At 36.9% G+C, this 25,451-nt stretch overlaps 1 protein-coding gene across 12 annotated transcripts in view; it reads left to right on the top strand.

Moving 5' to 3' along the window:
* The window catches only part of MANEA (mannosidase endo-alpha), a 330,701-nt gene that overhangs the window by 287,894 nt on the left and 17,356 nt on the right, over positions 1–25,451 (top strand). For 10 of the 12 annotated variants that reach the window (XM_081530764.1, XM_081530769.1, XM_081530767.1 and 7 more), the window contains one exon: positions 16,180–16,289. In XM_081530764.1, the coding sequence (XP_081386890.1) occupies positions 16,180–16,289 (110 nt within the window). Of the gene's footprint in view, positions 1–13,474; positions 13,569–16,179; positions 16,290–25,451 lie in introns of all 12 variants that reach the window. The other 2 variants (XM_081530771.1, XM_081530772.1) reach the window with 2 other exon arrangements.

The raw sequence follows: 25,451 nt of genomic DNA, 5'->3' as shown, positions 1-25,451 counted from the left end.
TCAGCATCAGGGTCTTTTCAAATGAGTCAGTTCTTTGCAGCAGGTGGCCAAAGTTTTGGAGTTTCAGCTCCAGCATCAGTCCTTCTAATGAATTTTGAGGACTGATTTCCTTTTTGATGGGCTGGTTGGATCTCGTTGCAGTCCAAGGGACTCTCAAGAGTCTTCTGCAACACCACAGTTCAAAAACATCAATTTTTCTGCACTCAGCTTTCTTTATAGTCCAACTCTCACATCTATACATGACTACTGGAAAAACCATAGCTTTGACTAGATGGACCTTTGTTGGCAAAGTAATGTCTAGCTTTTTAATATGCTCTCTAGGTTGATCATAACTTTTCTTCCAAGGAGCAAGCATCTTTTAATTTCATGACTGGTGTCACTATCTGCAGTGATTTTGGAGCCCCCAAAAATAAAGTCTGACACTGTTTCCACTGTTTCCTCATCTATTTGCCATGAAGTGATGGGACCGGATACCATGATCTTAGTTTTCCAAATATTGAGTTTTAAGCCAACTTTTTCTCTCTCCTCTGTCACTTTAATCAAGAGGCTCTTTAGTTCTTTGTTTTCTGCCATAAGTGTGGTGTCATCTGCATAGGGGGTTATTAATATTTCTCCTGGCAATCTTGATTCCAGGTTGTGCTTCATCCAGCCCAGCATTTTTCACGACATATTCTGCATATAAATTAAATAAACAGGGTGACAATATACAGCCTTGATGTATTCCTTTCCCGATTTGAAACCAGTCTGTTGTTCCATGTCCAGTTCTAACTGTTGCTTCTTGACCTGCGTACATATTTCTGAGGAGGTAGGTCAGGTGGTCTGATATTCCCATCTCTTGAAGAATTTTCCACTGTTTGTTGTGATCCACATAGCAAAGGCTTTGGCATAGTCAACAAAGTAGATTTTTTTTGGTAACTCTCTTGCTTTTTCCATGATCCAATGGATGTTGGCAATTTGATCTCTGGTTCCTCTGCTTTTTCTTGCTGCAGCCTGTTAATAGCTACTGCTTCTGTTAAGTCCACACCCTTTCTCTCCTTTATTGTGCCCATTTTTGCATGAAATGTTCCCTTGGTATCTCTAATTTTCCTAAAGTGATCTAGTCTTTCCCATTCTATTGTTTTCCTCTATTTCTTTGCATTGATTACTGAGGAAGGCTTTCTTATCTCTCCTGCCATTCTTTGGAACTCTGCGTTCAAATGGGTATATCTTTTCGTTGCTCCTTTGACTTTTCACTTCTCTTCTTTTCATAGCTATTTGTAAGGCCTCCTCAAACCACCATTTTGCCTTTTTGCATTTCTTTTTCTTGGTGATGGTCTTGATCACTGCCTCCTGTACAGTGTCACAAACGTCCATCCATAGTACTTCAGGCACTCTGTCTGTCAGCTCTAATCCCTTGAATCTATCTGTCAGTTGTACTGTATAGGGATTTGATTTAGGTCATACCTGAATGGTCTAGTAGTTTTCCCTACTTTCTTCAATTTAGTCTGATTTTGGCAATAAGGAGTTCATGATCTGAGCCACAGTCAGCTCGTGGTCTTGTTTTTTTCTGACTCTACAGAGCTTCTCCATCTTTGACTGCAAAGAATAAATCAATCTGACTTCAGTATTGACCACCTGGTGATGTTCATGTGTAGAGTCTTCTCTTGTGTTGTTGGACGAGGGTGTTGGCTATGACCAGTGCGTTCTCTTGGCAAAACTCTATTAGCCTTTGCCCTGCTTCATTCTGTACTCCAAGGCCAAATTTGCCTGTTACTCCAGGTATTTTTTGACTTCCTACTTTTGCATTCCAGAGGACATCTTTTTTGGTTATTAGTTCTAGAAGGTCTTGTAGGTCTTCATAGACCTTTTCAACTTCAGCTTCTTCAGCGTTATGGTCAGTGCATAGACATGGATTACCTTGATATTGAATGGTTTGCCTTGAAAACGAACAGAGATCATTCTGTCATTTTTGAGACTGCATCCAAGTACTGCATTTTGGACTCTTTTGTTGACTATGTAGGCTACTCCATTTCTTCTAAGGGATTCCTGCCCACAGTAGTAGATATAATGATCATATGGGTTAAATTCACCCATCCCAGTCCATTTTAGTTCGCTGATTCCTACAATGTTGATGTTCACTCTTGCCATCACCTGTTTGACCACATCCAGTTTACCTTGATTCATGGGCCTAACATTCCAGGTTCCTATGCAATATTGCTGTTTACAGCATCAGACTTTACTTCCACTACCAGTTACATCCACAACTGGGTGTTGTTTTTGCTTTTGCTCCGTCTCTTCATTCTTTCTGGAGCTATTTCTCCACTGATATCTGGTAGCATATTGGGCACCTACTGACCTGGGGAGTTCATCATTTAGTGATTCACTTATTCTAATATTTGTTTTGTGTGTGTGGAGTCTTTAGAGGTTTCTACATATAACATCATATCATCTGTAAACAGAGATAATTTTGCTTTCTTTCCAATTTGAACACCTTTTACTTCTTTTTGTTTCCTAATAGCTGTCTAGAACTTGTAGTATTGTGTTAAATTGAAGTGGTGAAGGTAGACCTCCTTGCCTTATTCTTAATCTTTGAGGAAAAGCTTTTAGTCATTCACTATTGAATATGCTGTTCATTGCGGTTATTTCATATAAAATTTCTGTTATGTTATGGTAGTTTTGTTTTATTTTTTCTATGCGTAGTATTTGAGCATTTTCATGAAAAAGTGTTGAATTTTGCCAGTTGCTTTTTTGCATCATTTGAGATGACCATTTATTTTTCCCTTCATTCTATTAAGGCAGCGTATTACATTAATCAGTTTCCATGTGTTGCATCATCCTAGCACTCCAGGGATAAACCATACCTAGTTATGTTTTGTAATCCTTTTAGTGCTGCTAAATTCAACTTGCTAACACTCTGTTGATGAGTTGCATTAATGCTCATAAGGGATAGTAGTTTATAGTTTTCTTGTGTTTTGATCTTGCTTTGCTATTAAGGTAACGCAGATATCATAGAATGAGTTAAAAAATGTTTTCTCTTCGTTGGTGTTTGGAATAGTTTGACAATGATTGTTTCATTTCTTCTTTAAATATTTAGTAGAATTCACCCATGTGAAGCCATCTTGTCTAGGGCTTTTTCTTCCTTTGTCAAGAGGTGTTTGTTTATTGATTCAATTTCCTGAATAGTGATAAATCTATTTGAATTGTTTATTTCTTCATAATTCAGTCTGGGTAGGTTTGAGCTTCTAGGAATTTTCCCATTTTATCTAGGCTATCAAATTTGCTGGTATAAAATTGTTCCTGGTACTTTATAATAATCATTTTGCTCCTGTAGAATCAGTAGTAATACTTTTACTGTCATCTTTGATTTTAGTAATTTCTACCATCTCTCTTTTCCTCTTGGTTCATCCAGCTAAGGTTTGTTAATTTTATGACCTCTTCTGAAAACCACAGTTTGGTTTCATTGACTTTCTCCATTATTTTTCTATTTTCTGTTTCATATGTATCTTATCTAAGCTTTTATTATCTTCTTCCTCTTCTAGTTTTAGAATTATTTTGTTCTTCTTTTTCTAGTTCCTTAAGTTTGTAAAGTTAAATTGTTTGAGATTTTCCTTGTTTCTTAGATGTAAGCATTTATAGCTATTAGTTTATACCCTTTAGTATCACTTTGGCCACATATTATAAGTTTTGGTATATCACATTTTTGTTTTATTCATCTCTTAAGTGTTGTCCAGTTTCCCCTATGATTTTTTTTTCTTTAACCCTTGGCAGTTTAATCTTTACATAGTTACTTATATGGATTAATTTTCAAATGTTGAATCTCATTCTTTATTCCTAGAGTAAACCCTATTTGGTGATGATTTGTTATCCTATTTATATATTGCTAAATCCTATTTGCTCATCTTTTTAAAGGATTTTGCATCCTTATTCATATAAAATATTGAAGATATTGCTCTGTGATTTTCCTTTTTTGATGTGTTTTGTCTTTTGTTATTAGATTAGTTTATGACCTCATGAAAAGGAAGTCTTCCTTCTTTCGTATTCTGGAAGAGATTGCATGGAACTGATTTTTTTTTGTTCTTACTTGATAGAATTCACTGTGAAATCCTCTTGGGCTGGTAGGTTCATTATTTTTTTTTAACTACAAAATGAATTTCATTAATAGACGTAGGACTGTTCACATTATTTATTCTACAGTGACTTTAGATACTTTTATTTTTTAAAGAACTGATCTATTTCATTGAATTTTTTAGTTCTTGGACATAGAGTTATATTATTTCTTTCTAATGCTTTTAAAGCCTCTTACACATCTGCTTTTGATAATCTGTTTCTGTTCTCCTTTTTTCTGGTCAGTGTTTGTACAGTATGATTACTGTTGACTCATTCAGTGACCCAACTTTTGGTTTCATTGATTCCTTGGTAAAAGAATGTGTGTTCTGCTGTTGAATGGACTATCTTATAAATGTCAGTTAGTTCACGTTCTTGATGGTATTGTTCAGATCTTCTTTATCCTTGCCTATTTTCTGTTTGTTTATCAGTTACTGATAAAGCAGTTTTCAAGTCTTCAGAAAAAATTGTGGATTCATCTGTTCCTCCTTTCAGATTTGTCAGATTTTGCTTCATATATTTTGAGATCTTTTTTAAGTACATAATCATTTAAGACTGTTATATCTTTGGGGATAATTGAGACCTATATTATTTTAAAATAATCCCTCTTTATGCTGTTAATATTCTTTGTTTTGAAGTCTACATTGTCTAACATTGTTATAACAACTGCTCCTCTCTTTGATTAACTTTTGTCTCCTGTATCTTTTATCATTCTTTAGCTTTTAACTTATCTTTGTCTTTATACTTAAAGTGGTTTTCCTGGACACAGCATATGGTTCAGTTCTGTTTAGTCACTCAGTAATGTCTGATTCTTTGCAACCCCATGGACTGCAGCACGCCACACTTTCCTGTCCTTCACCAACTCCTGGAGCCTGCTCAAACTCATATCCATTGAGTTGGTGATGCCATCCAACCATCTCATCCTCTGTCATCCCCTTCTCCTCCTTCCTTCAATTTTTCCCCGCAACAGGGTCTGTTCTAATGAGTCAGCTCTTCATATCAGGTGGCCAAAATATTGGAGCTTCTGCATCAGTCCTTCCAATGAATGTTCAGGACTGATTTCCTTTAGGATTGACTGGTTTGATCACCTTTCAGTCCAAAGGACTCTAAAGAGTCTTGTCCAACACCACAGTTCAAAATCATCAATTCTTCAGCATTCAGCCTTCTTTATGGTCCAGCTCTCACATCCATGCATGAGTACTGAGAAAACCACAGCTTTGACTGTATGGACTCTTGTCGCAAAGTAATGACTACTCCTTTTAATACGCTGTCTAGGTTGGTAATAGCTTTTCTTCCAAGGAGCAAGTGTCTTTTAATTTCATGGCTGCAGTCACCATCTGCAGTGATTTTAGAGCCCAAGAAAATAAAGTCTGTTATTGTTTCCCCATTTATTTGCTATGAAGTGATGGGACCGGATGCCATGATCTTTGCTTTCTGAAAGTTGGGTTTTAAGCCAGCTTTTTTACTCTCCTCTTTCATCTTCATCACGATGCTCTTTAGTTCTTCTTCAGTTTCTACCATAAGGGTGGTGTCACCTGCATATCTGAGTTATTGCTGTTTCTCCTGGCAATCATGATTCCAGCTTGTACTTCATCCACCTGGTATTTCTCATGATGTACTCTGCATATAAGTTAAATAAGCAGGGTGACAATATACAGCCTTGACATACTTCTTTCCCAATTTTGAACCAGTCTATTGTTCTATGTCTGGTTCTCACTCTTGCTTCTTGACGTGCATACAGATTTCTCAGGAAGCAAGGAAGGTGGTCTGGTATTCCCATCTCTCTAAGAATTTTCTACAGTTTGTTGTGATCCATACAGTCAAAGGCTTTATTGTAATCAAAGAAGCAGAAATAGATGTTGTTCTGGAATTCTCATGCTTTTTCTATGATCCAACGGATGTTGGCAGTTTATTCTCTGGTTCCTCTGCCTTTTCTAAATCTAGCTTGAATATCTAGAAGTTCTCAGTTCACATACTGTTGAAGCCTCTCTTGGAGAATTTGGAGCATTACTTTGCTAGCCTGTGAGATGAGTGCAATTGTACAGTAGTTTGAGATAACTCAGCTGGAATTCCATCACCTCCACTAACTTTATGGTGTTGCTTCCTAAGACCCACTTGACTTCACACTCCAGGGTATGTGGCTTTAGGTGAGTGATCACACCATCATGGTTGTCTGGGCCATGAAGATCTTTTTTGTATAGTTCTTCTGTGTATTCTTGCCACCTCATCTTACTATCTTCTCCTTCTGTTAGGTCCATACCATTTCTATCCTTTATTTTGCCCATCTTTGCATGCAAATTTCCCTTGGTATCTCTAATTTTCTTGAAGAGATCTCTAGTCTTTCACACTCTATTGTTTTCCTCTTTTTCTTTGCATTGATCACTGATGAAGGCTTTCTTTCTTTTTTTTTTTTCCCATTCACCCAACAAATATTTATTGCATGCCAGTTACGTGAGATTCAACAGTGAACAAAATAGCCAGGATTAAGGAGCTTAAGTGAAGTGAAGTGAAGTCACTCCTTCGTGTCTGACTCTGCAATCCCATGAACTCTAGCCTGTCAGGCTCCTCTGTCCATGGGATTTTCCAGGCAAGAATACTGGAGTGGGTTGCCATTTCCTTCTCCATGATGAAGGCTTTCTTATCTCTCCTTGTAATTCTTTGAAACTCTGCATTTAGGTAGATAATAGCTTTCCTTTTCTCCTTTGCCTTTCGCTTCTCTTCTTTTCTCATAATATGGTTTATTTATGTGGTTGGACTGATTGAAATCAGCTGTCTTTTCAGTCTTTGTATTTCTTCCATTCTTTATTTCTCTCATTCTGTATTCCTTTGGGTTAATTAAACTTTTTATGATTACATTTAGTGCCTGCTATTTGCTTTGTTGTTGTTACTCAGTCACTAAGGCATGTCGATTCTTTGCAACCACATGAACTAGAGCACGCCAATCTTCCCTGTCCTTCACTATCTCCCAGAGCTTGCTCAAACTCATGTCCATTGAGTTGACAATGGCATCCAAGCATTTCATCTTCTGTCACCCCCTTTTCCTCTTGCCTTCAATCTTTCCCAGCATCAGAATCTTTCCCAGTTCGATAGCTCTTCACCTCAGGTAGCCAGAGTATTAGAGCTTCAGCGTCAGTCCTTCCAGTGAATATTCAGCGTAGATTTCATTTAGGATTGACTGCTTTGATTTCCTCATGTCCGAGGGACTCTCGAGAGTCTTCTCCAGCACCACGTTGAAAGCATCAATTCTTCTGTGCTCGGCCTTCTTTATGGTCAACTCTCACATCTGTACATTATTACTGGAAAAAAAATAGCTTTGACCATACAGACCTTTGTTGTCAAAGTGATGTCTCTTGTTTTTTAATATGCTTGCTCTCTAGGTTTGTCATAGGTTTTCTTCCAAGGAATAGGCATCTTTTAATTTTGTGGCTGCTGTCACCATCTCCAGTGCTTTTGCAGCCCAAGAAAATAAAATCTGTTACTGTTTCCCCATCTATTTGCCATGAAGTGATGGGACTGGATGTTGTGATCTTTGTGTTTTGAATGTTGAGTTTTAAGCCAGCTTTTTCACTCTCTTTTTTTATCCTCATCAAGAGGCCCTTTAGTTCCTCTTCACTTTCTGCCATTAGAGTGGTTTCATCTGCATATCTGAGGTTGGTATTTCTCCTCTCAATCTTGATTCCAACTTTAGACTCATCCAGCCCAGCATTTTACATGATAAAAGTTGAATAAGCAGGGTGACAGTATTCAGCCTTGATGTATGTCTTTCCCAATTTTAAACCAGCCCATTGTTCCATGTCCAGTTCTTACTGTTGCTTCTTGTCCTGAATACAGGTTTCTCAGGAGGCTGGTAAAGTGCTCTGGTATTCCTCTCTCTTTTTTAAAAATTTTCCACAGTTTGTTGTGATCCACACAGTTAAAGTGTTTAATGTAGTCAGTGAACCTGAGGTAGATTTTTTTTTTTTTTTTGGAATTGCTTCCTTATTCTGTGATCCAGCAAGTGTTGACCATTTGCTCTCTGGTTCCTCTGCCTCTTCTAAATCCAGCTTTTATATCTAGAAGTTCTTGGTTCATGTACTGTTGAAGCCTAGCTTGAAGGATTTTGAGCAGTACTTTGCTAGCATGTGAAATGAGGGCAATCGTTTGGTAGTTTGAACATTCTTTGGCATTAGAATTAGGATTAGAATGAAAAATGAACTTTTCTGGTCCTGTGACCACTGCTGAGTTTTCCATATTTGTTGGCATATTGAGTAAAGCACTTCAACAGCATTATCTTTTAGGATCTGAAATAGTTGAGCTTTAATTCCATCACCTCCACTAGCTATGTTCCTAGTAGTATATTCTAAGGCCCACATGATTCATATGCTAGGATCTCTGACTTTATATGAGTGATCATACCATTGTGGTTATCCGGGTCATTAAGAGCTTTTTTGTAGAGTTCTGTGTATTCTTGCCACTTCATCTTAGTCTTTTCTGCTTCTGTTAGGTCCTTGCCATTTCTGTCGTTTATCAGTCCTGTGTTTGCATGAAATGTTCTGTTGGTATCTCTGATTTTCTTGAACAGGTCTCTAGTCTTTCCCATTCTACTGTTTCCTCTATTTCTTTGCATTGTTCACTTAAGAAAGCTTTCTTACCTCTCCTTGCTATTCTCTGGAACTCTGCATTCATTTGTGTATATCTGTACCTTTCTTCTTTGCCTTTCACTTCTCTTCTTTTCTCAGCTCTTTGTAAGGCCTCCTCAGACAACCATTTTGCCTTTTTGCCTTTCTTTTTCTTGGGGATGGTTTTGGTCACCGCCTCCTGTACAGTGTTAAAAACCTCTGTCCATATTTCTTCAGGCACTCTGTCTCTGAGATCTAATCCCTTGAATCTATTTGTCACTTATACTGTATAATCATAAGGGATTTGATTTAGATCATACCCGAATAGCCTAGTGGTTTTTTGTACTTTCTTCAATTTAAGTCTGAATTTTTCAATTTGTAGCTCATAATCTGAGCCACAGTCAGCTCCACGTCTTTTTTTTTCTGACTGTATAGAGCTTCTCTATCTTTGGCTGCAAAGATAATAATCAGTCTGATTTCATTGCTGACCATCTGGTGATGTCCACGTGTAGAATCATTCTGTTGTTGGAAGAGGGTTTTTTGTTATGACCAGTGTGTTCTCTTGGTAAAACTCTTGTTAGCTTTTGCCCTCCTTCATTTTATACTCCAAAGCCAACTTACCTGTTATTCCAAGCATCTCTTTGGTTTCCTACTTTTGCATTACAGTCCCTAATATGAAAGGGACATCTTTTTTGGTGTTAATTCTAGTTGGTCTTGTAGGTCTTCTTAGAACCATGTGACTTCAGCTTCTTCAGCATCAGTGGTGTGGCATAGACTTGGATTACTGTGATGTTGAATGGTTTGCCTTGGAAATGAACTGACATCGTTTTGTTGTTTTTGAGATTACACCCAAATACTGCATTTCGGACTCTTTTGTTGACTCTGAGGACTACTCTATTCCTTTTAAGGGTTTCTTGCCCACAATAGTAAATATAATGGTCACCTGAATTAAATTCACCCATTCACATCCATCTTAGTTCACTGATTCCTAAGATGTCAGTGTTCACTCTTTCCATTTCCTGTTCAGTTCAGTTCAGTTCAGTTGCTCAGTTGTGTCTGACTCTTTGCGACCCCATGAGCTGCAGCATCCCAGGCCTTCCTGTCGAACACTGACTCCCGGAGCCCACCCAAACTCATGTCCCTTGAGTCGGTGATGCCATCCAAGCATCTCATCCTCTGTCATCCCCTTCTCCTCCTGCCCTCCGTCTTACCCAGCATCAGGGTCTTTTCAAATGAATCAGCTCTTCGCATCAGCTGGCCAAAGTATTGGAGTTTCAGCTTCAACATCAGACCTTCCAATGAACACCCAGGACTGATCTCCTTTAGGATGGAATGGTTGGATCTCCTTGCAGTCCAAGGGACTCTCAAGAGTCTTCTCCAACGCCACTGTTCAAAAGCATCAATTCTTTGGCGCCTAGCTTTCTTTATAGTCCATCTCTCACATCCATACATGACTACTGGAAAAACCATAGCCTTGATTAGACGGACCTTTGTTGGCAAAATAATGTCTCTGCTTTTTAATATGCTATCTAGGTTAGTCATAACTTTCCTTCCAAGGAGTAAGTGTCTTTTAATTTCATGGCTGCAGTCACCATCAGCAGTGATTTTGGAGCCCCAAAAATAAAGTCTCTCACTGTTTCCACTGTTTCCCCATCTATTTGCCATGAGGTGATGAGACCAAATGCCATGATCTTAGTTTTCTGAATGTTGAGCTTTAAGCCAACTTTTTCACTCTTCTCTTTCACTTTCATCAAGAGGCTCTTTAGTTCCTCTTCACTTTCTGCCATAAGATTAGTGTCATCTGCATATCTGAGGTTATTGATATTTCTCCTGGCAATCTTGATTCCAGCTTGTGCTTCCTCCAGCCTAATGTTTCTCATGGTGTACTCTGTATATAAGTTAAATAAGCAGGGTAGCAATATACAGCCTTGACGTACTCCTTTTCCTATTTGGAACCAGTCTGTTGTTCCATGTCCAGTTCTAACTGTTGCTTCCTGACCTGCATACAGGTTTCTCAAGAGACAGGTCAGATGGTCTGGTATTCCCATCTCTTTCAGAATTTTCCACAGTTTATTGTGATCCACACAGTCGAACACTTTGATGTAGTCAATAAAGCATAAGTAGATGTTTTTCTGGAACTCTCTTGCTTTTTCAGTGATCCAAAGGATGTTAGCAATTTGATCTCTGGTTCCTCTGCCTTTTCTAAATCCAGCTTGAACATCTGGAAGTTCATGGTTCAGGTACTGTTGAATCCTGGCTTGGAGAATTTTGAGCATTGCTTTCCTAGCGTGTGAGATGAGTGCAATTGTGCAATAGTTTGGGCATTGTTTAGTATTGCCTTTCTTTGGGATTGGAATGAAAACTGACCTCTTCCAGTCCTGTGGCCACTGCTGAGTTTTTCAAATTTGCTGACATATTGAGTGCAGCAGTTTCACAGCATCATCTTTTAGGATTTGAAATAACTCAACTGGAATTCCATCACCTCCACTAGGTTTGTTCATAGTGATGCTTCCTAAGGCCCACTTGACTTCACATTCCGGGATGTCTGGCTCTAGGTGAGTGATCACACCATCGTGATTAACTGGATTGTGAAGATCTATTTTGTACAGTTCTTCTGTGTATTCTTGCAACCTCTTCTTAATATCTTCTGCTTCTGTTAGGTCCATACCATTTCTGTCCTTTATTGAGCCCATCTTTGCATGAAATATTCCCTTGATATTTCTAATTTTCTTGAAGAGATCTCTAGTCTTTCCCATTCTGTTGTTTTCCTCTATTTCTTTGCATTGATCACTGAGAAAGACTTTCTCATCTCTCCTTGCTATTCTTTGGAACTCTGCATTCAAATGGGAATATCTTTCCTTTTCTCCTTTGCTTTTTGCTTCTCTTCTTTTCACAGCTATTTGTAAGGCCTCCTCAGACAGCCATTTTGCTTTTTTGCGTTTCTTTTTCCTGGGGATGGTCTTAATCTCTGTCTCCTGTACAATGTCACGAACCTCTGTCCATAGTTCATCAGGCACTCTATCAGATCTAGTCCCTTAAATCGATTTGTCACTTCCACTGTATAATCATAAGGGATTTGGTTTAGGTCCTCCTTAACAACATCCAATTTACCTTGATTAATGGACCTAACAATCTAGATTCCTATGTAATATTGTTATTAACATCATCGGACTCTACTTTCACCATCAGACGCATCCACAACTTAGCGTCTTTTCCACGTCAACCCAGCCTCTTCATTCTTTTGCAGCTATTTCTCTGCTCTTCTCAAGTAGCATATTGGGCACCTACGGACTTGGGGGGCTCATCTTCTGTTGTCTTATCTTTTTGCCTTTTCACACTGTTCATGGAATTCTCAAGGCAAGAATACTGAAGTGGTTTGTCTGTCATTCCCTTCTCCAGTCTCAGATGGTAAGGTTAAAAGTATGTATATTAGAGCTTTGAAATTTACCCCAGAGTTATTGGATGCTTTGTTTTGTATTTTTTGCCCCAATCATTTTTTTGGTAATTTCTTGTGACTTGCCTAATTACATGACCCTTTCCTCAGCTCTGACGTTCATGAATCTTTTGAAGGCATTTTTTATTATTAACTTTAGTGATTTTTTTTGCTTGGTGTTTTTTCCCCCAGCATTTCTGTTTAATTCTTTTAGTTTTCATCTCTGTGCTCGTATTTCCCACCTGACCTTACATGTTGACTATCTTTCCTATTAGATCTTTTAACATTAAATCTTAATAATAATTTTAACTTCCTTGTTTAATGATATCAGCATCTATTTCAGATCTGAGCGAGTCTTTCTCTACTGAATGCTTTGACTGTGCATTATTTTTCTTGCTTTTTATAATGTCTTTTTTTTTTTTTTGAAATTGTCATCCTGTGTAGTAGTAATAATGTTTAGGTCTGGAATGGCATTTCCATTTTGCCTTTCTTTCTATTAAATCTTTAGTTTGAAAGAATGTTTGAGATGTTTGAAAGAAGCACTAAGTGTGTTCCCCATATATAAGAGAAACTATCACAAGCTCTGTTGAGGTAAACAAAAACAAATTTACTCACCATTTTACTGTCTTAAATATTTTATTTAATAATTCTTTTTATAATTTTTTTAAATTACTTTTTGGTAGAAGTCCCATTCTGCATAATGCATTCTCTCATGTATGATTTTTAAAACAGACTTCTAGGTTATGAACTAAATTTATTGCCATTTTACAAATGGGAAGACTTAAGTAGGCTAACTTACCTAAAGATAAACATCTATCAGATGACAAAATTGGACTGGATTTTCTGGGTCTTTCTGTTTCCTACCTGTATTCTTAAGTATTACCCTGTTTAGAATCACTTAGCTTAACAAAAAATATTATTGTTTGGTTTCACTTATTTTGAAGGTCTTGTGATAAGTCCTGTTGAAGGAGGATGTGAGCATTATGAAGTGACCTGAATTTAATATACTAATGTTCCAAGAATAGACTTTAAAGAGTATTCTTTTTCATTTAGGAATTGAAATGGTAGAAATATGCTGTAATAGATTTTATATATAAATGATACTTGGTCGACATATTTTAGAGAAACCTTTCAGGTTACTCTTAAGAATTCATTAACATTTTAAATGGACCAGTTCTCCTCAGAAGTAGGACCATCATTGGCTTGGTTCCCAGGCCATTATTTATTCAAAGCTCATGAGTAACGCAGCCCAAAATACACTGTACAAAGATAAATTAGATTATGGAGAACAAAATGGGGATATAATTCAACATGTAGAAGTGATAATCGATACAGTAAAACAGCTGAAACACAATAATAGGATAAGGAAGAACAAGGGACATTTTCCCTAAGCCTTAGAGTATATCTTCAGCAAGGACAAAGAGGAAGAAAAATCACTGGACAAAAATCAGTTGGTAAGTTGTTGGGAGAATCAGTGTATTAGCAGTGCTGTACAGTAGAAATTTCTGTGATAATGAAAATATTATATACCTGTGTTTGCCAATACAGTAGGAAATACTAGCTACTTTACATTCTCTGTGGAGTTAGAGGACTTCCCATGCATTGTCCACCTGAGATTTCATCTGCTGATTTTGAGGGCTGGTTTGCTTCTGCCAGTTATGCTTAGGGCAGACTGACTGACTTGCTCAGTTACCTCTCTGACTTCACATTTTCACTTCATTCTAGACAGGTAGTTAGATCTTTACTCTCTTCAGCTTTTTGACTTTTGGAAGTTTTTTGTTCCCATTTTCATTTAATAATTTGTTTTTGAGGGGAATTTTGGTCTGAGCATCCTAATCTACTATTAGAAACAGGAATGTTGTTTTGCTTTTAATTTCATGGAAACATGCCATGTTCATAATTTTCTGAACTCTGTGGCATAAACTTTCTTTTGTATGTTTCTCCATTTTTTGGGGGGGGGCAGGATTTTTCCATAGGCCCCATGTTGAGAAAATTTGTATTGTCGCTTTTCATTGGTGACAATTGACAATTTACAATTTATATGAAGTTTACAATCACATTATGTGAAATTGATGTACTTCTTATAAGCTGGGAACGTTGGCAGCTTAAATGTTTGATCAGTTGTCTCCAAAGTTTCCTCATCAGTTTTTTTTTTTTAATGACTGCTTTCATGGCTAATTAAAAGCTTCCCTGAAGCCCCATGTATTATAACTTTTTCTCCCTCAGTGTTCTTGTTGCTGTTTTTATATTTTTCATAAAATAAAATTGTATAGGGGACAGATACCTTTTTTTCTGTTAACTTAACCTCAAAGTTCTGTTTTGTTTCTGTAGGTGGGACTGCTCTGTTTGTACTGGTTTTCTTGTATTTGCTTTGTTTGTTTGGTTGCTAAGCTGTGTCCAGCTCTTTTTGTGACCCCATGAACTATAGCCTGCCAGGCTCCTTGTCCACAGGATTTCCTAGGCAAGAATACTGGAGTGGGTTACTATTTACTTCACCAGGGGATATTTCTGACCGAGGGATTGAACCCATGTCTCATGCATTGGCAGGCAGATTCTTTATCAGTGAGCCACTGGGGAAGCCTTTCTGTTTGTACATGACTTAGGTAACACAAAGTTTAAGTCTTAAATTTAGTTCTCTGCCAGTTTCTAATTTTGCCTTTTTTGTTTTCTATTTTCATTTCCACATGCTTACCTTCGATAACATTGTATTTTTCTTCTTGTGGTAAAGAGTCTGTTAAATGATTTAGAGGTGGCTCAGAGTAAAGAATCTACCCACAGTGTGGGAGACCTGGGTTCGATCCCTGGGTCAGGAACATCCCCTGGAAAAAGGGATGGCTACGCACTCCAGTATTTTTGCTGGAAAATTCCATGGACAGAGGAGTCTGGTGGGCAACACTCCATGTGGTGGCAGAGTCAGACATGACTGAGCTACTAACACTTTCACTTTCACCATACTTTTAGTGGCCTCTTGCTTTATGTATGTAATGAGGGTTTGAATTAGTTGATTTCAAAGATTTCTTCCCCTAGTTAGTAATTTCTTTGCAAGTTTATCGTTTTTAAAACTTTCTTTTTGTAGTTTATTAGTTCAAAAGCAAGTAGGTATTATAGGGATAAACTATAATTTTAAAATTACTTGAGTCTTCTGTTAAGTGATACTGATCCACACAAAAATTTGCACTTATATATTTTTAGCAGCTTTATTGTTATAATTGCCAAAAATTGTAAGAAACATAGGTATCTTCAACAGGTAAATGGATAAACTACGGAACATTGATACAGTGAAATGTTATTTAGCAATAAAAAGAATGAGCTGTCAAGTCATAAAAAGATATGAATGAAACTTCAATGCACATTTCACAGTATAAGAAGCCCATCTGAAAATGTTACTTTATGATTCTATCTATATACCATTCTGAAAAAGGCAAAATATATAGAGACAGTAAAAAGATCAGTTATTTTCTGGGGGATTGAAAAGGAGAAGAAAGAGGAATTATTAAGTGGAGTGCAATGGGTTTTGAAGGCAGTAAAACTATCCTTGTGTGATACTGTAATAAATAGTGGGTTCATGACAATATACATTAGTCAAAAGCCATAGAACTGTGCAATACAAAGAGGGAACCCTAATGTAAACTGTAGACTTCAGTTAATAATGATATATCTATATTGTTTTATCACAGTTGTAACAAATTTAACACACTAATGTAAGATGTTAATATTAATGGAAAAACTGTATGGCATGGGAGGATGGTGAGTAGGAGGGGAGAAAACAGAAACTCTTATTTTCTGTACAGTTTTTCAATAAATCTAAAACTTATTTTAAAACCTAAAATCTATTAATTAAAAGATACTAATGCCTGAGAAAAAGGTCAAAGTATTGAGTATACAAAGTAATCGAATAACTATAAAGTGGTATCTTAAGTAAAGTAACAAAATAACATTATTTGAGAATATGTTTCTTTTTATTGTTAATACTGTCCTTATCTGCCTTAATTTTTTTTTAACGATACCTGTAGTCTTTTCTGTTCCTATGTTTATTTTTATTTTCTTTTTGGTTGTTTCTATTAGGTGTACTAGCCCTATCTTGGTACCCACCTGATTTGAGTGATGAGAATGGAGAACCTACTGATAACTTGGTACCAACTATTTTGGATAAAGCTCATAAATATAATCTGAAGGTATTTAATTTATTTTATTGAGATATAATATTAGATTAGTTTAAGGTGTTCAGCATAATGATTTGGTATATGTATATATTGTGAAATAATTATCACAATTGGTCTAATGATGAGGATTTTTAAGTTGTATTCTTTTAACAAGTTTTAAATATACCATGCAGTATTGCTAACTATAGTTATGAAGCTGTACTTTACATCCTGGAAGCTTACTTATTTTATAACTGGAAGTTTATGCCTTTTAACTATCTTCACGCACTTGACCCACCCCCTGTCTCAAGCAGTCACAAACTTGTTCTCTGTATCTGTGAGTTGGTAGTTTTATGTTTTTGTGTGTGTGTGTGTGACTGCTGTTTTGTTTTTGATTCCGTATATAAGTGAGATCATATGGTATTTGTCTTTCTCTGACAGACTTATTTCACTTAGCATAACACCCTCAAGGTTAATTCATGTTGTCACTAGTGGCAACATTTCCAGGTTTGTTTGTTTGTTTGTTTTGACTGAATAATATAATGTGTGTGTGTGTATACACACCATTTTTCATATTCATTCTTTCATCATTATGGATGCTTCCAGCATAAGCATTTCCATTTCCTGGGTATTGTAAATAATGATGCAGGTATATTTTCAAGTTAGTGCTTTTGCTTCCTTTGGATAAGTACCCAGAAGGAGAATTGCAGGATAATATATTTCTATTTTAAATTATTTCCAGAAGCTCCATACTATTTTCATAGTGGCTGCATCAATTTATATTCCCACCAAAGTGAACAAGTGTTCCCTTTTCTTCTCATGGTCACTAGCAGTTCTTATTTCTTGTTTTTTGATAATAGCCATTCAAACAGGTATAAGGCAATATCTCAGTGTGGTTTTGATTGGCATTTCCCTGATGATTAGTGACGTTGAGCACCTTTTCAAGTACCTGTTGGCTATCTGTATATGTTTCTAGGGAGAATGTCTATTCAGAACTGATGGGTATTTTTCAAAGTGTTTGTTTCTTGCTAATGTGTTAATAGGACTCGTTTATATATTTTGGATATTAACACTTTTTCAGATACATGATTTGCAGGCATGTTCTCCCATTTATTATGTTGCCTTTTCATTTGTTAGTGGTTTCATTTGCTGTACAGAGCTTTGTAGTTTGATGTAGTGCCACTTGTTTATTTTCACTTTTGTTGTTTTTGGTCTTGGTGTCAAATCCAAAAAAATCACAGCCAACACCAGTTTCAGGGAGCTTACCACCTTTGTTTTCTTCTAAGAGTTTTATGGTTTCAGATCTTATGCTTAAGACTTTAGTCCATTTTTAGCTATTTTTTGTGTATAGGGTAAAGTGGTTCAGTTTCATTCTTTTGCATGTGGCTGTTCAGTTTTTCCAGTGCTGTTTATTGAAGAGACTGTCCTTTGCCTATTGTATATTCTTAGCTCCTTTGTTGCAGATTAATTGACCACAGGTGTCTGGGTTTATTTCTGGGCTCTGTACTCTGTTCCACTGATCTGTGTGTTTTTATGACAATACCAAACTATTCTGATTACTATAGTTCTGTAATATAGTTTGAAATGAAGTATGGTGCCTCCAACATTGTTCCTTTTTCTCAAGATTGCTTTGGCTTTAGGATCTTTTGTGGCTGCATACAAATTTTAGAATTGTTTGTTCTATTTTTGTGTTAAATGCCTTTAGTATTGTATTGAATCTATAAATTGCTTTTAGTAATATGGATATTTTAATAATTTTAACTCTTACAGTCCATGAATGTGGGATATCTTAACATCTACTTCTGTTTTTTTAATGTCTGTCATTAACATATAATTTTCAGGGTACAGATCATTCACCTCCTCAGTTAAGCTTATTTCTAGGTAGCTTATTCCTTCTGATGCAGTGATAAATGGAATTGTTCCATTAATTTATCTTTCTTCATTCATTCTTAGTGAAATGTAAGAGATTTTTGTATATTGATTTTTATATCCTGCAGGTTTACTGAATTTGTTCATTTTAAGATTTTCGATGAAGTCTTAGAGTTTTTAGGATGTCACATATTGTTGTCTGTAAATAGAGACTGTGTTGCTCCTTCTTTTCTGAATTTGATGCCTTTCATTTGTTGTTGTTGTTACATTACTGCTCTGGCTATGAATTCCAGTGCTGTATTGAATAAAAGTGGTGAGAATAGGTATCCCCGAGTTGTTGCTGATCATGGAGAAAAAACGTTTGGCTTTTCTCCCTTGAGTCTGATTTTAGCTGCAGTATTGTGATATGTGGCCATTATTTTGTTGAAGTACTTTTTCTCTATACTCACTTTGTTGAGAGTTTGTATCATGAATGGGTGTTGAATTTTGTTGAATGCTTTTTTTTTCTGCTTTTTTTGAGATGATCATATAAATTATATGGTTAATTTTGTGTATCACATTGATTTGAGGGTGTCAATTCATCCTTGCATCCCTGAAATAAATCCCACTTGATCACAGTGTATGATCTTTTTGTTGTATGTTGAATTCAGCTTATTAATATTTGTTGAGAACTTTTGCATCTCTGTCCATCAGGGGTTCAGTTCAGTCGCTCAGTCATGTCCGACTCTTTGCAACCCTATGAATCGCAGCACACCAGGCCTCCCTGTCCGTCACCAACTCCCAGGTCTACTCAAACCCATGTCCATCGAGTTGGTGATGCCATCCAGCCATCTCATCCTCTGTCGTCCCCTTCTCCTCCTGCCCCCAATCCTTCCCAGCATTAGGGTCTTTTCCAATGAGTCAACTCTTCGCATGCGGTGGCCAAAGTATTGGAGTTTCAGCTTCAACATCAGTCCTTCCAATGAACACCCAGGAATGATCTCCTTTAGGATGGCCTGGTTGGATCTTCTTGCAGTCCAAGGGACTCTCAAGAGTCTTCTCCAACACCACAGTTCAAAAGCATCAATTCTGCAGCGCTTAGCTTTCTTCACCATCCAACTCTCACATCCATACATGACCACTGGAAAAACCATAGCCTTGACTAGACAGACCTTTGTTGGCAAAGTAATGTCTATGCTTTTCAATATGCCATCTAGGTTGGTCATAACCTTCCTTCCAAGGAGTAAGCGTCTTTTAATTTCATGGCTGCAGTCACCATCAGCAGTGATTTTGGAGCCCAGAAAAATAAAGTCTGACACTGTTTCCCCATCTATTTCCCATGAAATGATGGGACCAGATGCCATGATCTTAGTTTTCTGAACGTTGAGCTTTAAGCCAACTTTTTCACTCTCCTCTTTCACTTTCATCAAGAGGCTCTTTAGTTCTTCTTCACTTTCTGCCATAAGGGTGGTGTCATCTGCATATCTGAGGTTATTGATATTTCTCCCAGCAATCTGGATTCCAGCTTGTGTTTCTTCCAGCCCAGCGTTTCTCATGATGTACTCTGCACATAAGTTAAATAAGCAGGGTGACAGTATACAGCCTTGATGTACTCCTTTTCCTATTTAGAACCAGTCTGTTGTTCCATGTCTAGTTCTAACTCTTGCTTCCTGACCTGCATACAGGTTTCTCAAGAGACAGGTCAGATGGTCTGGTATTCCCATCTCTTTCAGAATTTTCCACAGTTTATTCTGATCCACATAGTCAAAGGCTTTGGCGTAGTCAATAAAGCAGAAATAGATGGTTTTCTGGAACTCTCTTGCTTTTTCGATGATCCAGCGGATGTTGGCAATTTGATCTCTGGTTCCTCTGTCTTTTCTAAAACCAGCTTGAACATCTGGAAGTTCACGGTTCACGTATTGCTGAAGCCTGGCTTGGAGAATTTTGAGCATTACTTTACTAGCGTGTGAGATGAGTGAAATTGTGCTGTAGTTTGAGCATTCTTTGGCATTGCCTTTCTTTGGGATTGGAATGAAAACTGACCTTTTCCAGTCCTGTGGCCACTGCTGAGTTTCCCAGATTTGCTGGCATATTTATTGCAGCACTTTCACCGCATCATCTTTCAGAATTTTGAAATAACTCAACTGGAATTCCATCACCTCCACTAGCTTTGTTCATAGTGATGCTTTCCAAGGCCCACTTGACTTCACATTCCAGGATGTCTGGCTCTAAGTGAGTGATCACACCATCGTGAAGATCTTTTTTGTACAGTTCTTCTGTGTGTTCTTGCCACCCCTTCTTAATATCTTCTGCTTCTGTTAGGTCTATACCATTTCTGTGTTTTTACTTACTCATTTTATATTTTTGAAGTCTTCATTTACATAATCTTACCTTGCTTATTCACTGACAATTACTGTGCTTATAATTATTTTTACTGTTTGTCTTTTAACCTTCATACTAGCACTTTATATAAGTGATTAATCTTGTTTACAACATTAGCTTTTTCTAATTTTACTATATGTTAATTTTTACCTGTGCGGTTTATATGCTTATGTTTTTTCCTTTTGTTTCATCTTCAAAAGTCCCTTTAACATTTCTTATAAGACTGGGCTATTGTTCATTACTCTTATGTTTTATTTTTCTGGATAACTCTTTAAATCTCTTTCAACTCTGAGTGATAACTTTGCCATACAGAGTATTCTTGGTTGGCTGTTTAATTTTTTCAGCGCTTTAAATGTATCATGCCACGCCCTTCTATATTTTTCTAGCTAGAAAATATGCTAATAGTCTTATGGGGTTCCCTTGTATATAAGAGGTTTTTCTCTTGCTTCTTCAAAGAGTCTGTCCTTTAACTTTTGACAATTTATTTATATTATATATTGATGTGGATCTTCTTAAATTCCTCTTGGTTGGAGCTTTCAGGGCTTCCTGGATGTGGATGCCTGTTTCCTTCTCCCAGTTAGGGAAGTGTTGAGTCATTATGTCTTCACACAAATTTTCTTCCCCTTTTCCTCTCATTTTGGGACTCATGTAAATAATTGTGTTCTTGATGTTTTCTCATAAATTCCTTAAACTATCTTTGCTCTTTTTTTTTCCTTTTTCTTTTTGCTGCTCCAGTTGGAAGAATTCAACTGCCCTGTCTTTGAATTCATTGATCTTCTCTTTTGCTTCTAATCTACTTTTGAGCCCTCATGTTTGTCAGTACAGTTGTATTCTTTAAAACTTCATCATTTCTGTAGAGTACTTTGCTATATTTTCTATTTGTTGAAATTCTCACTTTTTTCATGGTTTGTTGTCCTGATGTTGGTGAGTATCTTTATTAGTTATTTTGAACTTTTTGTCATGTAAATCATTTACATTATAATAGTCTCGTTTTCATTAAGTGTATTTCTGAAGTTTTTATCTTGTCCTTTTATTTGGAACTTGTCCTTTGTTTCTTCAGTTTCCCTGACATTCTCTGTTGGTTTCTGTGTGTTAGATCAGGGGTTCCCAGTCTCTAGGATCTAATGCCTAACGATCTGAGGTGGAACTTACATAATAATAATAAAGTGCTCAGTAAATCCTGAAACCCCCCGTCCATGGAAAAATTGTCTTCCACAAAACCAGAACTTGGTGCCAAAAAGGTTGAGGACTGCTGTATTAGATAAAACAACCTCTTCCCCCAGTCTTGAAGGTGTTACTTCATATAGAAGATGAACCTTAATGTTTAACCCTGTCCTATTTCTTGGTTGTCTCTCATATCCTTGTGATTGTCCAAACCACCTACTTGGTTTTTAGGCTCCCAGCAGTTGAGAGTTTACCAAGACCTGCCCGTATCCTGAAAGAGAGGATCTCAGTCAGCACCTAAATTTAGGCTTATTGGAAGCCAGACTTGGGCAGCAGCTTTTAAGTTAGACATAGATACCTCTTTCCATGGACGTCTGGGATATGGACCTTTCACTCTGCTCTCTCTCTACTGAATCTTGCATGATTGTTAAGAACCATTTCTTCCTTTGTGTCATCCAGTTAGATCCATGAACTCAAGACCCACTAGCCACTAGAGCCAGGTATCAAGGGTTATTTCTTCTGGACAGCAATCACAAAAGTTGGTGCACCATATATGGGCAGAAGCTCCTTTCTCAGAGATAACCAGTGATGGGGCTGGGCAGAGGGTCTTTGCGAAGTTGATGTCCAATTAGTTTCCAAGATTGCAGCTGGCCCTAGACTTGTGTTTAATTTGATGCCCTCCCCTCAGGCCAAATCTGTGAAAACAGGACAATAGTCCTCTTTCACAGAAAGATTGGGTGCCTGTCTGTTACTTCTCTGCTTTGTCCACTGAGTTGTTGCTGCTTATGTTCTCTTTCTCCATCTGTTTCAGTCCTGTGGGGCTCACAAATGCTAACCACTGTGATAGCCAGAGCCAGATGATCAAGATAGTACCCCCTTAGCTGCAGCAGCAGAAACCAGGCCACCAGACATGTGCACAAGTTTCTTTCTGGGAGATACCGGTGACCTGGAGTGAGACGGAGGAGGACACCAAGGTGGCTCTTGCCAGCCTTCTTGGTCTTTGGAGAGTATTCAGTAAGCTTCTAGGTATGCCCTAAATTAGATGCCTGCCACTTAAACTGAAGCTTTAAGATAAGTGTCTAAGTCTCTTTTACAGAAAGACTAGGCAATTTTAATTGTCTCTCTTTTTGCTGGGCCCTGAGTGTGGGCATAGTGAATCCTCATGAACTTCCTATGTAATGTTTCTGAGTTCACTATAGCCTTGTGTGTATCATGGACACAAGCCCTGGTAACTTTCAAAGTTAAATGTTTTGGGTATTTGTTGCTCAGGTGCAGGTCTTAAAAGTTGGGATACCAGACATAGAGTTCAAATTGTTTGCTCCTCAAAAAGAAGCTCAAGAGTTTTGTGTTTTCCTATTTGTGGGTCTCCATACCAAGAGTGGAGTTTATAGTTAGATTGTGACTCAGCCTCTCCTACCCGTTTCAAAATCAGTCTTTTTTTTTTTTCACCAGTGTATAGGAGTCACTCAGCTAGTTTTTGGATTTCTTTCAGAGAAAATTGTTCCTTGTATAGTTGTAGATTTGGCGTGTCCCTGGTAGGAGGTAAGTTATGGATCCCCCTACATCACCATCAAGAACTAGAACCTCTAAAGGTATTTTATCATCAAATTATTGACAATTTGATAATAAAATGCTCACAGATTATTCTTTGGGATATAAGGAGAGTAATCGCAATTCTTGGAGTAGTCATGTTAATTAAAACTTGATGTGAAAATAATGACTTAGAATCTTTTATAATAATATATTTTCTCATGAAAAATTTCTGAGTTCCAAACCTCATCTAAAGTATAATTTACTAATGGTTCCGTTCTATTAATATTTTTCTGTATATGTTCTATATTCATTATGGCAGAAAAGAGAGAATTGCAGTGTTCTTTTATAAAGCTAATGATTAGTGAGATTTACATATCTAAATATCTTGGATGTCAAAGATTTACTAAAAATAAATTTTGTTAACCATATGAGTTTAAATATTTCTAAAATAGTTAGAAAACAAACTACTGTCTAAAAATCCGTCAAAATTGGATTTTAATTTAAGCCTTGTATAGCACATACATACATGTATGTACACACACACACACACACTCATACACTCATGTACCTAAAAAATGCAGGTGAAAGTCTGAAGGCAGTTATAAGACCAAGTATATTCTACCCATATAGTAAGATGTGTTACAACTGTGGGAAAATTTCATTTATTTCAGAAATTAATGAATCATAGAAACAAATAGAAGTAATGATTAAAAGGATTTTGCATAGCACTACAAAGGAAATTTTTATAATGAATAGCAAGCAAGAGAATAGAAATTGTTTTTAAAATCCAAAGATGCTTTTCAAAAATTGGTTATGTAGTAGTTAGCAACATTAATCGTAATAAATTCACAAAAAAAATAACCATACAGGCTGCATTCTCTGTCCATATTCAGTTCAACTGAACATTAAAAGTAATGCCAAAATAAACGTTTCATTAATCATTTAGTTGCTAAGTTGTGTTGGACTCTTTTTGATCCCGTGGACTGTAGCCTGCCAGGCTCCTCTGTCTGTGGGGTTTCCCAGGCAAGAATATACTGGAGTGGGTTGCCATTTCCTTCTCCAGGGGATCTTCCTGATGCAGGGATTGAACTGGGGTCTCCTGCATTGCAGGCAGATTCTTTACTGTCTGAGCCACCAGGGAAGCCTTCAAACTTTTTTTTCAACTTTTTAGTATAAAATTGTCTAAAATTTTAATTATAACACTATAACTAAAAATAACACTTCTTTTAAAGTAAAGATCAAAAGTGAAAATTTAGGATGATATAAAAATAAATAGCACTAAGATTATCAATACCAGTGAGACATGGATGATGAAATGAAGAAAATTACAAAGAGGGATTAATAAGGATGACATAAGCAATTAATTAAATAAATGCAAGACCTTCAAAATCAGTAGCCTTGATAAATTATTTTTCCACTCTGGGGAAGAATAAAATAAACCACTAGCAAGATTAAAAAAAGGAAAAATAGACAAAACATAATGTCAAAAATTGAAAGGGAATACTAGACCTATAGAGATAGAAACACATTTAAGATTGTATATTGCCATATTTAAAATATGGGCTCCCCTGGTGACTCAGATGGTAAAGAATCTGCCTGCAATTCAGGAGACCTGGGTTCAATCCCTAGGTCAGGAAGATCACCTGGAGAGGAAACAGCAACCCATTCCAGTATTCTTGCCTGGACAATTCCATGGACAAAGGAGCCTGGTGGGCTACAGTCCCTGGGGTCTTAAAGAGTTGGACACGACTGAGTGACTAACACTTCCATATTTAAAATATGTAAAAAATGAATTGTATTCTTGGAAAACACAAAGTTTATTTTTGTGCAGAGAGAAGTTTAAAAAATCTAAATTGGCTTGTATCCTAGAAAACTTTGATTGAATGTACGTCTTCTTCAAATACCAGATCTTACCTAGCAATTCTGTTCAGCCTCTCAGAACCAGTTGATGCTTGTGGTAGTGAAATACAGTGGAAGGTTTTCTCATTATCTATTGCTTTATAACAAATTACCCCAAAACTTGGCCATTTAAAATAACAAAGACTTTGTATCTCGTACAGTTTCTAAAGGTCAGAAATCTAGAAGTGGTTTAGCCTGGTGAGTCTGTTTCAGGATTTCTTAGGTTGTAATCAAGCTGTTGGCTGGTACTATAGTCATCTGAAGCTAGAGGATCTACTTGCAAGTTTTCTTATGTGGTAGTTGACCTACCTTAGTTTCTTTTAGCTGTTGGAATGAGACTCAGTGCTTTTTTTTTTTTTTTTTAATTAA

The sequence above is a fragment of the Giraffa tippelskirchi genome, chromosome 9 (genome assembly GCF_054371585.1).
Source record: "Giraffa tippelskirchi isolate mGirTip1 chromosome 9, T2T-mGirTip1v1.2.pri, whole genome shotgun sequence".
Lineage (NCBI taxonomy): Eukaryota > Metazoa > Chordata > Mammalia > Artiodactyla > Giraffidae > Giraffa > Giraffa tippelskirchi.
Note: the sequence above shows the minus strand (reverse complement) of the source record. Positions and strands in the feature narration are given on the sequence as shown.